At 36.3% G+C, this 18,951-nt stretch overlaps 1 protein-coding gene across 1 annotated transcript in view; it reads left to right on the top strand.

Annotated features, from left to right (window-relative positions):
* Nucleotides 1-17,406, top strand: part of CCDC102B (coiled-coil domain containing 102B) — a 217,787-nt gene extending 200,381 nt beyond the window's left edge. Inside the window, exons 6-7 of the mRNA XM_049781667.1 lie at nucleotides 15,503-15,673; nucleotides 17,305-17,406. Of these exons, the coding sequence (XP_049637624.1) occupies nucleotides 15,503-15,673; nucleotides 17,305-17,406 (273 nt within the window). The remainder of the gene's footprint in view (nucleotides 1-15,502; nucleotides 15,674-17,304) is intronic.
* Nucleotides 17,407-18,951: the final 1,545 nt, after the last annotated feature.

The following is an 18,951-nucleotide window of genomic DNA, read 5'->3' as shown; positions in this document are numbered from 1 at the left end:
CCTACCCTCTGTAGTTGTTCAGTAACATGCTCTGTTTTTTTCCCCTCTTCTTGAGGTATATTTTCTTCTGCTTCTCCTGTTTTCACAAATTGGCCTCTTTGGCCATGTTTTTTTTTTCTTTTTTGCCTGTGCTAAATTAAGCAATATCTTCCCAATTCCAGTGAAAAGAAATTTAATTTTGACTTCCTCTTTACCCTGAACTAAAACTAACAACATATTTGGAAGCCTTCCTGGGGAGAAAAATAACCCTTATTTTTCACTATTACTTATCTAAGTTTCCTAACCTAATTAATTGTTTTGTAACATTTTTTACCCTGACCAGCGCAATTTATTTTTAGATAGCCTCATTTTCTTCTCTCTATAAGATTTTGCTGTGGAAGTGAGGTGTGAATATTTTTGTTCTTTTTCACAAAATGAACCCTCTTGGAAGTGGCTGAATATTATAGTGTCATGAGGTTGTGTTCCAGTACTAGCTAAGGTTATCATACAGCAAAATAGTTTTAAGTACAGGGGACAGAGTGATAATACAGTGGGGAGGGTGCTTGTCTTGAATGTGGAGGACCTGAGTTCAATCTCTAGCATCCCAGGTAAAACCCCTCCCCCAAGCCCACCAGGAGTAATCCTTGGGTCCTTGAGTATAAATGGAGGAGCACCACTGAGTAAGGCCCAAAATCAAATAAAAAAATTGTCAGTACAATTATCACAGTACCTTGCATTCACAATTCACAAAAAGAGCACCACTGAGTAAGGCCCAAAATCAAATAAAAAAATTGTCAGTACAATTATCACAGTACCTTGCATTCACAATTCACAATTCACAATTCACAAAAAGAGACCTTTTTGCTGTGATCCTCAATTATTGAGTGTGGGGTTCACTAAAATATAGCCCCACCCTCAGTGGAAGGTGGTGATTATACTCCCTGGGGGAAGGTGTTCTCTGGCAGATTCGGAAAGAGAGAGAGGCAGAGACAGAGACAAAGAGAGATCAGATTACAAGAAGTTGTAATTACACCTTCAGTTGAATTGTTAACCACCTATGGGGTCGGAGATTGGAAGATAAGAGCTGGCTCAGCCTTAAGTGGTGATGCCTCCTCAGAGTCTTCTGAAGTGACTCCCAGATGAGGAATGAAGTACTTTCTACTCCTCCATTGCCTCAGATAGGATGAGGAGCTGGTAAAATCTCAGTAGGGAAGGCAGAGGGCCAGGGAGGGAGCTTGTTTCTGGTTTGTGCCTTCAGCCCAGGACCCAGTAAGAGACTGGAAAATTTCTGAAAGGTGGTTGATCAGATGAATGGCAGGTAATGTGCCCTCTTGAACAATAGATCACAGAAGCATCTCTCTATCCCTAGCACAAACAACAGTTTTGTTGTTTTCTTGTAACTACTCAGATATCTGAGTGTCACTCAGTCTCTAGATGAATATGATTTTATCTTTTTCACTTGATTTCAATTTTCTTGGTGGTCACCAATAAAGGGGCACTTAAAGAATGTCAGACACCAGCTAAAGCAGACAGAATTGTTCACTTCATTCAAATAGGACGATAAAAATGGTTAAGTGGGAACAAGCTCACAGGAAGGACCATGCCAGAGGAGGCACAAACGCTTTGGTACATTGGTTCACTTGCAAACTGGACTCCATTGTTGTCCGTGGCAGCCACGTTCAAGGCCTCTGGGTTACTCCAACGTGACAGGTGGTCTGGCCAGCTGTCATAGGGTCTCTCTCATGTATAGAGAAGTCACAGTTGTGAGTCTTCTGCATATTTGATCAGCAAATACTTGAATCAGACAATCTCATGAGTTTATGGATTCCAGTATTTGCTGAATTTGCCCCCCACCCCCTCTCTCTCTTTCCAGAAGCAGAGTAGGTAGATTGATGCAGTTATGGGCTTCTCAGAAACTCATAAACGGTCGGTCTCTCAGCTCTTGTAAGCCCTAAGTCTGTAAAATGTTGTTTTCAAGCTATCATCTGTTGTGAATTCTCATGTATAGGTTAATGACTAACATTGGATCTGTTCCTGTTGAAATACATGCACCTTGGAAGTTTGCAATTTCTGAGGTAAGAATTATTATATAGCGCTAATACCAAAGTTGACATTTATCCTAAGGAAGGGGTAGGTGATAAATGATATTTTTGTAAAATGCAAAATACTTCATTTGCATGAGATTTGTGAGTTCTTCATTTGCATGAGATTTGCCGCATATTTGGGTAACAGGAATTGATAATGATCATAATTTAAAATGCTTAAGTCGATATTATGGGGGAAGATGGAACACTAATACTCAGTGGTCCTCAAGTCTTACTCCTGGCTCTGTGCTCAGGAACCACTTTTTGTTGTGCATGCAACAATATAGTTCTAGGAACCGAACCCAAGTTCACCATGTCTTAAGCTCTGGACTATCTCTTTAGCTCCTAAGTCAATACTTTTTATTTTATTTTATTTTATTTATTTTATTTTATTTTATTTGTTTTGTTTTGTTTTGTTTTGTTTTTGGACCACCCACACCTGGAAGCACTAAGATGTTAACTCCTAGCTCTGTACTCAGGTATTACTCCTGGCAGTCTCCGGGGACTATATGGGAAGTGGGGGATCAAACCTGAGTTGGCCACGGGCAAGACAAACACCCTCCCCACTGTGCTATAACTCAGGTCTCTGTCAATACTTTCTTTAAAAAGAATTTTCAGAATTTTACTGAAAAAAAATCCATTTCAATTTTCTAGGAATAGGCTATTCACTGGAAACAATTGAAAAGATTAGGAAACATTTTTCTTTGAAAAAGAAAATTGGTTGTTGTTGATACCATCAATCCATAGACTCAAAGCTCAGCAAAGCTGCCAGCAAGGTAAGGGTAGAATATTTTCAGGCATTTCCTCTGTTTTTGTTTTTGGTCAGCTTATATTTGATTTGAAAACTATAAAGTATAGATAATGTAGTCCAACTCCTCCCTATGTTTTTAGAACTTTCCTGGACCCATCGTCAAGGGACACTCTGCCTGTTCATCTACCTTCTTGGCCAGTATTTAGCTACCAGCTCACAGCTAGTTTTTTTTTCTGTACTTGTAAATCAGTTTTTGCTTTAGTTTCTCTTTATCCCACATCTGAATTAAAATGCCTGGTAATTACACTTCCTTATTTAATTCATTTAGCATGATCACCTCAAGTTCTATCCACTTTGTTTCAAATGGCACCATTTCATCAATTTAAATGACAGATGTGTTAGATTTGAATGCAAAAACCACGGCTTCATTGCCCAGTCTGTGAGCCTACATAGGACTTACTTCATATTTTGACTAGCCAATAATGCTGCTTTGGATAGAGAGAAGATAAGTTTTTCAGTGAAAAATTTCCCCCACTGCAGGTAAATGCCTGGAGTGGTGAGTGTCCCAGTGAAACTGAGTAAGTCTGAGACTTTGGGATCGACATATAAATAAAACATAAGGACCATCAGCTGTCTTGGGTGTAACAGATTTCTGTTTTACAAATCTTCACTTCACAGCTCCTGTAGGCAGACCTCTGAGAACAGCTCCAGCAACAGGAACTTCCATATTTGAGACAGTGACCTATTGCCTATTTTAAAAATTACTTTATTTATTTGTTTGTTTTGTTTATTGGTTTTGGGCCATACCCGGTGACTCTCAGGGGTTACTCCTGGTTATGTGCTCAGAAATTGCTTCTGGCCTGGGGGACCATATGGGATGCTGGGGGATCAAACCTCGGTCCGTCCTAGTTTAGTGAGCACAAGACAGAAGCTTTACCACTTGCGCCACTGTTCCAGCCCCACAAAATTACTTTACTTAAACACCAAGTTGTTCATTAAAAGTTGTATTTATTTTCACATTTGCAAAGCTGTGCATGATTGAGTTTTAATCATACAATGTACAATACCCTTCATCTGGGCACATTTCCCACCTCTATTGTTCCCATTTTCCCCTGCCTTGCCTCTGGGTAGCCATTTTCTCTCTTTTCTCTCTTTCATCTTCTCTTCCCTCTTTCTTCTTCTCTTTTTTCTCTCATCTCTATTTTGCTATACAACAGTTTTTCGATTTGATTTAGTCTCACAATTTTTAATGCTTTAATTTTCTTTGCTTATTAGAATTGAATTACTTTTTTGATTTTTGGGTCACACCCAGCAATGCTCAGGGTTTACTCCTGATTCTGCACACAGAAATCGCTCCTGGGAGGTTCAGGGGACCTTATGGGATATTAGGGTTTGAACCCAGGTCGAACACTTGCAAGGCAAATGCCCTACTATCTGTGCTATCACTCTGGCCCTAGAATTGAATTTCTAATGCATCTCCAATATTGCAGTCCTGGAATGTTTTGCTTTGCCTCGTTCTCTTGTATGTAATTTTTGGTTTCTGGCGTAATATTAAGTCCATTTTGAGTTAATGTTTGACTCTAGTGTAATTTAGATATTTTCCAGGGACAGTATGTATGCAGTTGTACAGTTTTTTTTTAGCACTGATATTATTTCTTCCATTGTGTAAATGAAATATCATATAATATCCTTCCTCCCCCTGGCCCTACATTCCCTTTCTTTCTTCTCAGCAGCTATTATTCTCCAAATACCATACTGTTTTGATTACTATTACTTTGCAGTAAAATTTGAAACCAGGGTATTTGATGTGCTTGTCCTCTTCTACTTCATCAGAATAGCTTTGAGCTATCTGGGTTGTTTTATGGTTTTGTATAAATTAGAATTTGTTTGTTCTATTTCCTTGAGGAATACCAGTTCAGAGCTTGCAGGAGTTTCAATGAATCTGAAATTGCTTTAGGTAAAAGTGGCATTTCTATAATTTTTTTTTCCAAGTCAGGGACACAATGGATTTTTAGTACATATGCTCTTTACCTCCATTATCGTTTTTTCTCCCAAGTTCTCTTACTTTATTTTCGTTGCAATTCTAAATAGCTTTCCTTTCCTCCAATTCACAGTGCATAGAAGTGCAATACATTTTATGTGCAATAATTTTGCATCTTGTTACTATGCTAAATTTTTAAATTATTGCTAATAGTTTACTGGTGTTTGGGGATTTTTCTATGTGTACCTATAGTAATGATTTTACTTCGTTAAAATATTTTCCCCAATTTGTGTGTTTTTTTAATATCTTTTTGGCCTAGTTATTTTAAGTGAGAAATTTTGATGTGCAAAGCACATCCTTGTTTTGCTATAAATTCTGACAAAAATCTATAAATATCATCAAGTTCAACTGTATCTGTGGACTTATTATATGTGGTCATTATCCAACTGAACTGTGTTTTAACTTCTATTTAAATTTTTTGGAGTCAATAAATGGGCTTTGAGTTTTGTCAACATTTTTTTCCATTTTCATTGATATATTCTAGTAAAATTTATCTTTTTGCTATTATGCTGATTTGAGTGTTGGATCATCCTTGCATCAATGGGATAAATTTCACATGGCTGTGACTAATTCTCTCAATATGATGTTGGATTTAATCTGCCAGTATTTTTTTTAAGTATTTTTATGTTTGTGTTCATCAGTGCCAGTCTGTAGTTTCTTTTTTGTATTAAGTCCTTTCTGGTTTGTGGATTTAGGTGACAATGGCCTGAAAAAATGTGTGTGGAAAAAATTTAAACAAGATGAAAAATAGTTATTTAAAAGTTTGGAAGAATACACTATTAAAGCCATCTGGACTTTTGCTTTCATTCTTATGATTCCTACCCCCCCCATTACTTTGATTTGTGTACTTGTAATTCATAATTTTTTTCAAACTATCCAAGTTCATTTCTGAAAGCTTTATGAATCTAAAAATTTATCTATTTTTTCTTTATTTTCCTTTAAATAGATGATTTTAGATCCACAGATATATTTTTAATATTCCCTTATTATATCATTTGATTTTATTCAAATGTGTTCCATTTCTATCAGCATATGTTATTTAAACTCATCTGCACCTCAGTATTTGATATACAAGATATAAAAATTAATTCTCATTAGTAATATCTTTATATATAACAACATAAACTACTGCATGAGTTGTGTACAAATTTTAATATCTACTGTGAAATTGTTTATAGGTAGAGTCAATTTATTTGAAATATAATTTCTATCAAAATATTTGTATCAAGCACCTGTTTGTTTGCATATAGATTTTCATAGTCTTCACTCCTCAACTCTATTTCTGTAGAGTTCTATAGATTAAGTATATGAACCCTTATCTTTTTATATTTTCTTTTATATCAAATATAGTTTTATCTCTTTAATTTACAGTTCTTTTAATTTGACTTATTTTCTTGTTTTTCTTATAAACTTATGGAAGGATTAATAATTTTTCTGAACATTTCAAAAATTAGGTGCTATTTGCCACAAAATAGAGTTGATTAGTATATTTTTAATTTTAGGTTTTCTACATGTAAATACATAGTTATTATAAATATTTAAAATGTAATTAGAAACTACCATTTATTATGAATTTAAAAATCCAGCAAATGGAATAAAGATATGGATCAATGACAAAGCACATTCCTTGTATGTGGAAGGTCTAGGTTAAATGCAAACACTTGATTTTTTCAAAATCAACAAACAGAGTATTTTAACATTTTAAATGTTACTTTGTTTTCCTACAAATAGATGATTTTAGATCCTCTGATCTATTTTTAATAATCCCTTCTTATATCATTTTATTTTATCCAAATATGTTCCATTTCTATCAGTATGTTATTTAAACTCATCTGCATCTCACTATTTGAGATACAAGATATAAAAATTAATATTTTTAATTAGTTCTTGTTAGTAATATTTTTATATGTGACAACATAAACTACTGCATGAGTTTTTAAGTTGTATACAAATTTTAATATCTACTGTGAAATTGTTTATTGGTAATCAATTTATTTAAAATATAATATCTATCAAAATATTTGTATCAAGCACCTATGCATTCATTCTATATTGAGCTCAATATATTCATACCCACTTATAAAATAATTGTAAATTATGTTATATTTACTCATCAGTTTTATAGCTTTAGATGCACTGAGGACTACACACAGACAAATAACTTGTAGTACTGCATAGTTTTAATGTTTAATTTTATTTAGATCTTTCTCTGCCATTAATCACAAACACGTAACACACCAGAGCTTTACATATTTCTACTTTAAAATATATTTGAATAAGTTCTTTTATAATGTCTATGTGGATTTTTTCTATCTACATAATGTTCTTTTCGAGTGCAAATCAATAACTGTGTAAATGGGAATTCCTTTGGATGTTTTTTAATTGGAAATCTAAAACCAAGTAACTAGGGAAATTGAGATTTTCAGATACCAGCATCAAACACATGAGTGGGATTAATATGTGTTCAAAGAAAGAACCTGGGTGGGCAGGGGAAATGCTCTTCACAGGAATTAGTCCAGAGAAGCAAAGGCCAGAGTTTTGAAATTTCAATCAGAAATCTCTTCAGAAAGTAAAATGGGTAGTTGTGGTGAATTAATGGATTAAAGTGTCAAAAGAACTTTTAAAGTCTCAAAAGATAAAGTCTGATAACAAGATTAAAGCCTGCCATGAGATCCATTTTGATGAGAAAAAATGCACAAGAGTCATTTACAGCTCTGTTAGCCCAAGCACATTTCCTCACTCCTCTGAGATTGAAGAGAGAAAAAGTTGAAGCCTGTAGTGTATGTAGGTAGTACTTAGCAAATATTAATCCCTTTCACTCTAAAATAGTTTTTATATGTAAAAATTACTATATTAGGGATAAGAAGATAGCTAATGAGATTTTTGAGCTATCAAAAAGGCTTTTCAAGTGGTTTGCTTAGTTCTATTTGGGGTACCATATCCAGTAGTATTCAGGGTACTTCTGGCTTATACTCAGGGATCATACTTGGTGATGTTTAAGGAGCCAAGTGATATACTGAGAATCAAACTTGGGTTTGCTGCAGGCAAGGCAAGCATCCTTTTCTCTGTACTAATCACTCCAGCTCCTGGGAGACCCAGATTTGATTCCTGACAACATATGATACCCAGATCATATCCAGGAGTCGTACCCAAGCATTGCCAGGTGTGCTCTTCAAACTAAGTCAAAACATTTAAATAAATAAATTTTGAAATCATTTTTTAAAGGAAATTTATTTTAACTTAATTAAAATAGTGCATGCCTTCATGTAACTGACCCCTATGCTATCTCTAGCACCATGTGGCATGATGAAATCACCAAGGGCAGTTCTGCATGCTGATCTCAGAAGTCCTTACTCCTGAGGTGGTCCTTGGTTACCTCCAGCATCAAGGCCAAACAAGTTGCTTCCTGAGGTCCTAGAATTGAACCAAAGTCTTAGTGGAGCAGAAATCACTGGATGTGGACTCTTAAGTCCCCTGAACATGGCTAAGGAGGATCCCTACCCAAAAAAGGGGGAAAGAAATAAAAGTGTCTTTATGGAAATATACATGAGCTACAGATAAGATTAAATATGTTTGCTCATTAACCTATCATGTCTCCCAATTTTAATTTTGTAATGAATTTCCAGAGCAAGATGGTAAATTATCTAGGAAATGGTATATATTTATTTATATCTATTGGTATAGTTTTCGCTGAAAATTAAGTTCTAGATCTTCTGGTCCCCAAGGAAACCTCTCTTATTTTATTTTTCTGTTAGGTTACATTTACCTTTTATGCTGGTCACTAGAATGAGTAAGACTTGTCATATTTAATTGCCAAATCCCTAGACTTTAAGCTGAAAAATCTTGAGGTCTGGTCCAGCCCAGTTGCTGGTTCCAGACCTTCAGTTCCTAAGCTTGTCTGTCTTGGATGCAGTGGCCTGATGTCATGATGCTATAGTTACAATTGTGAGAATAGCTTTGGACTATTTTTACCCAGCCATGTACTGGGCCTGAGAAGTTTCACTGAGTCCCCAGTATTGAATCTCTGCTTACAAGAATGACTCATGATTCAGGAGCTATAACACAGTGGTAGGGTGTTTGTCTTGCACACAACTGACCCAGGATGGACCTGGTTTAATCCCTGGCATTTTATATGGTTGTCAGAACTTGCCAGGAGTGATTTCTGAGCTCTGAGCCAGGACTAACCCTTGAAGGCCACTGGGTGCGGTAAAAAAATAAATAAAAAGAAAGAAAAACTTCATGATTCAGAGAAAACCACTTTCTTCTCTCTATGACTATGATCATGTACCATTTGTTTATTAACTATTCAATACAATCTTAGTAAATTTATAAGGCAAATCTACCATGTGAATGAGTTTTGCTAAAAATTACCAAGGTGTTTAAGTAGTTCTGATAAGGTAGGTTATCTTTTCCAAAGCAAAGCCTTTATCTTTTCCATTTGTTTGAACTCTTCCATTAAGCTTTGCAGTGTTTTTATGACAAATATTTAGAAATATCTAGCAAATCTTTTTATTGTCATACAAATAATTGAATTCTATTTTCTATTCCATACTTTTAAAGAAAAATTTTAAATAAGGCATATAATTTAGGATTTGAAAATTGACTTCTGCAGGAAAGGAGTAATCTCTTGGTTTTCAATATGATTTGGAAGTAATTGAATTAAACTCTGTGATGAGGACAGGGGCTGCAGTGATTATGTGATGAGGGAAGGGACAATGGTTGGATTGAACTTCTGGAACCTAATTCATCTCACTTTGTTCCCAGCTGCCTGGTATTTGTGCCAAAATGGATCTTTACCTAAGCTCATGTGTTCCTGAGAATTGTAGAAATTACTTGCTTACAAAACTCAAAAGGTTTGAGTAAAAGCCCTTTTTTATTTTTTATTATTTTATGCTTTTCTATTTTTATCACAGCACTATGTACAAGAGCCAGGATCTGGAAACAACCCAGGTGCCTGACAACAGATGTGTCACTAAAGAAACAGTAGTACATCTACACAATGGAATACTATGCAGCCATCAGGAAAAATGAAGTCATAAAATTTTTCTATATACGGATGAACATAGAAACTATTATGCTGAGTGAAATAAATCATAGGGAGAGAGATAGACACAGAATAGTCTCAATTATCTATGAGGTTTAAAAAAAATAAAAGACATTATTGTAATAATACCCAGAGATAATAGAGATGAGAGTCAGTCTATAGTAGGATGCTTGAACAGTTAGGGAAAAGAAGGGTCCACTATGACAATGAGAGATGGAAATTATCAGTCTGGATAAGAATTGGGTGCTAAAAGGGAATACTATTATATGCATGGCACTTCTTCATTAACAATAGTAAAAACCAGTAGCAAAAAGAAATAAAGTGGAGAGAGAGAAAGAGAAAGAGAGAGAGTGGAGAGATAACGAAAGAGAATATCTTTCCCCAGGAGGGCTGGGCAAGGATGGGAGGGGACATTGGTGGTGGTGGAAATGTAAAATAGTGAAGGGTGGTGTACATTGTATAACTGAAACTCAATCATAAACAATTTTGTAACCATGGTGCTTAAAGGAAAAGAAAACAAAGTTCAATTGTATTGCACAATTCAAGTAAACAGGTCTGATCTCACTCAGTGTCCAATTCTATCCTCTTTACCCATGAACAGTGCCACTCATCCAGCCCCTTGATGACCAGTGCAGTTCACAACATCCTGAATCCTATCCTTTACCATCTGCTCCTGTCACACCTGTACGTCTGTCCCTACACTGCACTGCACTCTGACTGCTGTATGATTTTCCAACTCTGAAATCTGCAGATGACTCCGGTACCTGGGCCCCACTTAAGACTGCACCCTGCACTCCTTGTCCACCTGTCTTTGCTTAGTTTCTGACCACGAGATCTACATTAGTGTTCAAAGAAAATAAAATAAAATTGTTCATTTCCTATTGTATGCCTAGGTCATCTCTGCATTGTTTATAACTTTTATTGTGACCAAAGTGAATTATAAATCCAAATCTTTCACATTAATATTTAATGCACATAGTGACAATGGATAAGAGACATTCCCACCACCAGTGTTGTCCTCCCTCCATCACTGTTCCCAGCATGCATCCCACCTCTCCTCCTTAATCTGCCCCCCTCATAATACTAGCACAGCTGGTCCCCATTTGTACAGCTTGTTGTAGATCGGGTATCGATTCCGTTATCATTGACCTTGGGTTTGGTGTTCATGTCTGATCATTTTTTTCATTTCTACTAAATGTTCATACGACTGTCCAATTCCAGTATCAATCATTCCCCCCTCAAATTATGAGGCTGAGCAAGATGACTCTAGTAAGGTGGTACTGTTGGAGATATAAGAAAAGAAAAAGGAAAAGAGAAAAAAAGAAGAAAGAAAAAAAAACTGGTAGGAGTTCATCTAGGTTTTGTAAATATCAATTTAGAAGAAGAAAGAAGAAAAAGAAGAAGGTAACAAAACAAAAAAGACAAAAAACAAAAAACAACAAAGCAGTAGCAACAAAAATACAAAAAAAGAACAAACAAAAAATAAAACCAACAACTACAAAAAACAAAAAGCAAAAAACAAAAAACAAACAAACAAAAACAAAAAACAGAAAAACCCAAACCCAAACCAAACCAGCAACTACTTAAGAGTTTGTGTTTCTGGGGCCGGAGAGATAGCATGGAGGTAAGGCATTTGCCTTTCATGCAGGAGGTCATTGGTTCGAATCCCAATGTCCCATATGGTCCCCCGTGCCTGCCAGGAGCAATTTCTGAGCCTGGAGCCAGGAATAACCCCTGAGCACTGCCGGGTGTGACCCAAAAACCACACACACACACACACACATAAAAAGGTTTGTGTTTCTTCTTCTTCTTCTTCTTCTTCTTCTTCTTCTTCTTCTTCTTCTTCTTCTTCTTCTTCTTCTTCTTCTTCTTCTTCTTCTTCTTCTTCTTCTTCTTCTTCCTCTTCTTCCTCTTCTTTTTTTCAAAGGCACAGTGAGTATTGGGGAAATTAGAAAGAGAATTCCTTTGGCCTAAGAGATGCAGGGTTTCTCTGCCCTTGAAGCATACTGCCATGGAAACACCTACAGACTTCATACACGCTTATTTTCACACCAAGGGCTTTTTTATGGTACCAGGAAACTTTACGCTCTGTTGTGAATGATAACATCAGGCCTCTGTAGCTAGAGATTTTGGTATTTGCATAGGTCATAAATAGGACGAAGGCCAGGAGAGAGTTTTTCTTTACAGTTCTAGAAGTTCTGTTTCATCACTCTTGTTAAATTCAGTCTTCTCTAGTTAGTGATCTTGGTTTATGCTCAAATCCTTGGGAAAAGCCTGGGATAGAGTCTTTCAGTATGGTTCCAGATGTTCTGCTCAGTCAAAATTGTCAGATTTCTGGAATCAGAGATCTTGGTTTTTTTTTTTTTTTTTTTTTTTTTTTTTATGAATCCTAGGCCAAGGCCTAAACTAGGATCTTTCTTATTGGTCCCTCAATAGGTTCTACTCAGTTTGTCAAAGTCAGTCTTCTGTAGTTAGCGTTTTTGGTTTTTGCATAGAGCAGTGGATGACATGTCTACTGTCTTCATCATATGACTTGGTGATGATATAGGGCAACCCTCTCTAGATCAAGTTGTTCCCTTTGCCTCATATCAGGATGTCATATCAAAAGTGGTTCAAGTTGGTGCTACAGTAGTATTAGAAATTTCCCAGGGAGGAATTTGGTTCCTGGTGCCCTTGCTGGGGCCTGTGTCAGTTCCACATTTAGAATCTAGGGTTCTGGGTTGGACGGTCGCTGTCTAATCACACGGAGTCTAAGATAGGTTCACAACACACATGCTCAGGGTCAGAGGCAGCCCTGTATTATAAAAATATGAGTTCTTATCAATAGTAGATAAGAAATTGTTTCTATACGTAAGATTTTCCCCTTTTTTATATGCCTTTGCAAAAAATGGTGCCAAATTATATTGCTGGTGCATTAGGGGGTAAGAATGTCAGGTTACACAATCTCTGTACCCTGGTTTTGACCTGATCTTTTATCCCAGCCAGTACTTCTTTTTGTAGATTTTCATACCAAGCAAAACCAAGGAAGGTGAAGTTAAAGAGGATAAAGAAAAAAGAAAGAAAAACATATATATATATATAAAGAAATAACTAAAAAGAAATTTAAAAAAGAAATTAAAAAATAAGTTATTTAAGAGGATCTTACATTTGGGAATTAGCAGACTAGGTAGGACTATCAAAGAGGTATTAAACATATAAAGGACATATAGGCCTCCCCATTAAGTCTTTTGAGATATTCTTGTGGAGGGTGAAATCTAGGGCACATTTTCATCACACACCATTGTCTTGTTGTGTTTGAGAAATGATTTGCTACTATAAGAGATTAGGTAGTGTCCTTGGGCTGGAGTCCTTCTGGGGCTGAATCTGTAGCATGTAACAGTCCATATTTGGGAGGGTGAGAAGGAGGGCTACAAAGCATGAGTCATCAGAAGTGTTAGTTGTAGTTTCCTGCTGGTAAGTAAGATGTGGGACTGAGAGGGTATCCTTTCTCAGGGCAGTTGGGTGGTAATTGGGGGAGGAGGTCCATCTTGGTACCTGATGAATTAAGAACTGAGGGTAAAGAGGGTTAGATAAGGAGAGATATCAGATCAGTGTTGGGGGATGAAAAAAATACTAGGATTTTTTGGAAGGGGGATAATATATAAGAAGGGCTATGTACACTTTAGGCATGGGTTGTTTACCTTAAGTTTGGCAATCAGAGGGGAGTCCACTGTCTACAAACTCATCTGCATTTTTAATGTATGAATTTTTTATTGTTGTTCAGAGTACAAAATAATAAGAGCAGATTTTAGGAAATGAAATAAACATCTAGATCTTTCTCAAAATATTTTAGTAAGTACAGGGCTGAAGGTTCATGTATCTTGCCCCAATTTGAAACCCAGAACTACAAATGGTCCTCTGAGCATTACCAGGAGTAAGATCTAAGTGTAACAGGGTATGGCCCCCAAACCACATATATAGTTTGTAGAAACTTATTTTTTTATGAATTTTATTTGCAATTCCTTGAATTTAATTTAATTAAAAAATTTTTGAGCCAAACACCAATGATGCTGAGGGGTTACTTCTGGCTCTGCATCTCAGGAATTACTCCTGATTACTCAGGATACCATATGAGATGTCAGGGATCAAACCCAGGGCAAGCACTTTACTGTATTATCTCTCTAGCCTCCATTATTATGAGTTTTAAAAGTACTTTCTACCATGACATTCTGATTAATAGTCCATCACAAACTAATTAGGACCAAGTTGTATATTTAAACTGAAAATAGTTTTAATGTTAGTTGTCAATCCATATCCAGTATGTTTAAGCAGATCAATCAGAGCGCTTATCAATTTGTGTGAGATGTACTCCGCTCCTTTACATGGGTCCTCTCCTCCACCCACCTTTATTTTGAGCCAGATTTCCATGGTAACAATGGATACCATTCACAGCAGGACTACAGCAAAAAACATTTTGCTTAGAAAAAATAATTAAAAGCTGATAGTTTGCTAACGCTACTTCTGCTTGTTTAGTAGATGAGTTATTTTTGTTTTGCCTTTCTTTCCTTTTTTTGTTTTTGTTTTTGTTTTGTGTTTGGGCCACACCTAGTATGCTCAGAGATTAATCCTGACCCTAATATCAGAGATCACACCACTTATGCTTGGGAAACCATATGTTGAGCCAGGAATGAAACCCAGGTCATATACCCTTCTGTTAGGTTACATCTTATTTTACCTAAAATAAAGATCACCCATGGTTTCTTTGTATCTGTTTACAACTTGATTTTATCCACACAGAGATATTGTTTTACATGTAAACTTGGGTGGGACTGACTCGGGATAACATGAGCTATCCTATATTGTTTTATGTACTTAATTTGTCCTTTCTGACCCACCTGGGGGTGGTCTCTTTATTCAATATAAGTTATATTTCTGGCAGGCAGCTGGAAATACAAGGTAGACTATTGCCAGACCACACATATTTCACCCACACCTGGTCTGGATTATTTGATGCATGACCCTGATTTACCTAGGCTTAGAAATATAGCACATGGGTGATTTTATACCCTTTCTATCATACCATTTCTCCAACCAGAAGTGCTTTTCTTGCTATAACTTTATCATAGTCTATTCTTTTATGGATTTATTTCTTTGGGAAAGTCCATATATAATCTTTTAAACTTGCATTACCTACAAATTGGATCATTCTGCCAACAAAAAAATAAGTTGTGTTGTTTTTTAGTCATTTTAGCAACACACAGATCTTCAATTTATAGTATGAACAAGTCATAACATTTTTTTTGGGGGGGTCACACCCGACAGTGCTCAGGGGTTACTCCTGAGCGCTATGCTCAGAATCGCCCCTGGCAGGCACGGGGGACCACATGGGATGCCGGCATTCGAACCACCGTCTCTCTGCATGAAAGGCAAATGCCTTACCTCCATGCTATCTCTCCGGTCCCAAGTCATAACATTTGACCACAGAAAGGTAAAGATCAAGTTGCAGAGTTGTCTGGTTTGAATTCTTCCTAACATGTTTTTGCCTTTGCCCACAGAAGTTGACATTATTGTGACTTTTCCCAGAATAAATGAAAAATAAAGGAATCTTTCTTTTATTTTGGAAGGAGCTGTTCTATCTCCAACATGCCTACCAGAAACTGAGAAGACAGTACCAAGCAAAAATAGCAGAGCTGATGCGTGCCAATAACCTGGTAGACCAAAGTAAGGGAGAAGTGAAGAAACTGAGATTCCAACTGGAAGAATTAAACCGGGGACTCAACAAAAAAGATAATGAGGTACATAATTGTCTAATATGTGGAAGAAAGTGAAAAATTACTTAATGAATCAGAGCATTAGTATAGCAGGTAGGATGTTTGCCTTGCATGTTGCCAACTCAGGTCCAATACTCAGCATTCCATGTGATCCCCCAAGCTTGCCAGGAGTGATCCCTAAGCTCAGATTCATGAGTAAGTTCTGAGTACCACTGAGTGTGAACAAAAACTATGTGTATGTATAAGTTTGTGTATCACTTAAAAGTATTTTCTGTCTTTTTAAGCATAGGACATTTTTTTGTTGTTTTAGAATCATGTCTGGTGATATTCAAAAGTTACTCCTAGGTATGCTCAGACATTATTCCTGTTGGTGTGAGCAATCATATGTAAAGCCAGGTATCAAACCAGGCATGCAAGACTAGCACCTTACCTGCTAAACTATCTCTCTGGCCCCGGACTTTTAAATATTTTTTTAAATCTCTTAATTTTATAATCTATTGATTTACAATTGACCAAAATAAGTGTCAGAGAAAATAATATGTTCCAATTGTTCATATTTATTATGCAATCTGTGTTTTCTTTCTTTCTTTCTTTCTTTCTTTCTTCTTTCTTTCTTTCTTTCTTTCTTTCTTTCTTTCTTTCTTTCTTTCTTTCTTTCTTTCTTTCTTTCTTTCTTTCTTTCTTTCTTTCTTTCTTTCTTTCTTTCTGTCATGTATGTCATGTTGTCATGCATGTATCATATCATAGTACCAGGATATTTAAAATCATGTAGAAAATATGGTTTGTGCTATTAAGTCAACTTGCTAATTTATGAAGAATTGAATAGATTTCTGGAAGGTCTGAAAGCTCTTAGAGATGTCCTAGGGCACAAATGACAAGAGGCATAATTCCAGAGGCAATAGCTAAGAGAAGATATTTGTTTGGGGAAGAAACAGTCACGTTGGTCATTGTAATCAGAGCATATCCCCACAAAAAAGTTCACTCAGATAATATTGAAGTTACCACATCTGATCCCACTGAAGAATATTCCTGGTAAAAATATCTCAATTCCCTAATAGCAAAAAACTCCTTCCAGAACATGCCAATCACTTAGTAACTTTTAAAAGATTAATTTAATTCCCCAAAAAGTCATTTGATAACAAGTCTTTCTATATTTTGAGATTTAATTTTAGTTAATCAAAATGTACTCCCTTCAATAATCACATAAAATAAACTGTTTGACTTGTAGAACCATATCCTCTCTTCTCTTTTCTCATTAGTGCCAATTTCTTGATGGACATATACTCTCTTGCTTATAGGATGATAATCAATTATACTTTTAGGTTTGTATAAATGCTGATAAGGATGAGGAGCTGTAAAATAATCAGAAAAGGAATATAAGAAAAAATTCAGAAGAATGACCTAAGAATCTAATTTGAGCATAGCCCTCATTCCTGTGAATTGTTTTCACATTTAAACACTGGAGGTGATATGTTTGCTCATGAATGCCTAAAGAAATTTCTTGCATCATGACTATCATGGTGAAATCAAGCATTTCTTCAAAGTCTAATGAATTGTTTTTCTCAAAGATCTGACTCAGCGGTCTAATCATATAATTAAAATTTTGCGTGTGCTCTGATCTGAAGAATAGCCCCATAATTTGTTCCTTCTTGTAGAATTATTCTCTCAAGATCATCAGCATCAAGGCTAGTGATGGGGACTTTGCTTTGTCATTGCCTTATGAGCAGAAGTGGTATCATTTGGATGAAGGACATTGAGTATCAAAACAAGACTCCATCATGCCTTTTTCACAAGAGTCTTTCCTGGTATAGTTTCATTTCTTGATGTCAGAATTTTCTAACATTTCTGACTTTCTGAGTTTGGCCCTGAAAATATGAAAGTATTTGTACAGGGCCCTCTATTAGAGACCCAAATAGAAACCTCATGGGTAGAACTGATTTTTGTGGTAATTGACTGAAATTTACATGTGTGTGTATATATATATATATTTTTTTTTCAGAAATTGTAGATAAAGAGGCCGTAGCAACAACACAGTGGTAGGGCATTTGCCTTGCACAAAGCTGACCCAGGATGGACCTGGGTTCAATCCCTGGTGCCCCATATGGTCCCCTAAGCCAGGAATGATTTCTGAGTGCATAGGCAGGAGTAACCCCTGACAGTCACCGGGTGTGCCCCCCCCCCAAAAAAAGGAAATTGTAGTTAAAGCTCAAATTATTGCCATCTAAATGTAAAATTGGTGGCATCAGCTCTATTACCTTATGTTGATGGTCAAAATCTTACCTCCAATTATGGAATATTGAAGTGATACACTCATTCTCTGTGAAGATGATCATGGACAGAAGTGTGATTTTTAGGTGAATATACATGTAGCTGGAATTTGTTTACTCTTGGTGCATTTGACAATTGCCTAAAATATAATTCAGAAAAGAATGGCAAAATTTTCAAAGAACTATATAAGATAATATTGGATCTTTCTGTAATTTCTAGTATTAGATATATGTATTTTCATTTGCATTTTCTTCTTTGGTTTTGTTTTTTATTTTTTTGTTTGTTTTGTTATATTACCAGCTGTTCTATTTCTTTGGCCCTATACTTTCACATGGTGAAACATGAAATGGAGGATGTCTTTGAACAATGCTTGTCAACTGAAATTGTCTTTCTGGAGAGGAGCTAATCAATGATATGGCCATCAAGGCTGTCAAAGATCCTGACTCTAACCAGATTTTTCTATGTAAAACCTTGAAACTTATCAAAATAGCACAGGGAAAAGGTGATGAGCACATGTCTGAGCAAAAAGTCTCACAAATTCAGGGTATCTCGAACCATGAAATATCTGCAAAATAACTACCTTATGACAAGTGACCTGTAATATATGCCACTAAAATTTTGTGAAAACTGGGGCCGGAGTGGTGGCACAGCGTTTGGGCATTTGCCTTGCACGTGGCTGACCTAGGACAGACTGCAGTTCCATCCCCCAGTGTCCCATATGGTCCCCCAAGCCAGGAGCGATTTCTGAGCGCATAGCCAGGAATAGCCCCTGAGTGTCACTGAGTGTGGCCCAAAAAACAAAGAACAAACAAACAAACAAACAAAAAAGATTTTGTGAAAGTTATACATTCCAGGGTTTGCTAACCACTGGAATCATGCATGAAAGAGTAGGAAGAGGTGGACCAGAGGTAGCATAGCTAGGGGCAGAGGACAGCAGCCTCGGTCACATAGGCAGAGGACAGCTGACTTCTATCTATATAGATGGACCATTAGATCAACAAAGCCCAAAGCTCAGATCCAAATTATAACAAGCA

The sequence above is a fragment of the Suncus etruscus genome, chromosome 10, assembly GCF_024139225.1.
Source record: "Suncus etruscus isolate mSunEtr1 chromosome 10, mSunEtr1.pri.cur, whole genome shotgun sequence".
In the NCBI taxonomy this organism is placed as follows: domain Eukaryota; kingdom Metazoa; phylum Chordata; class Mammalia; order Eulipotyphla; family Soricidae; genus Suncus; species Suncus etruscus.
The sequence above is the reverse complement of the archived record's forward strand: the minus strand, read 5'-3'. Positions and strand labels throughout refer to the sequence as shown.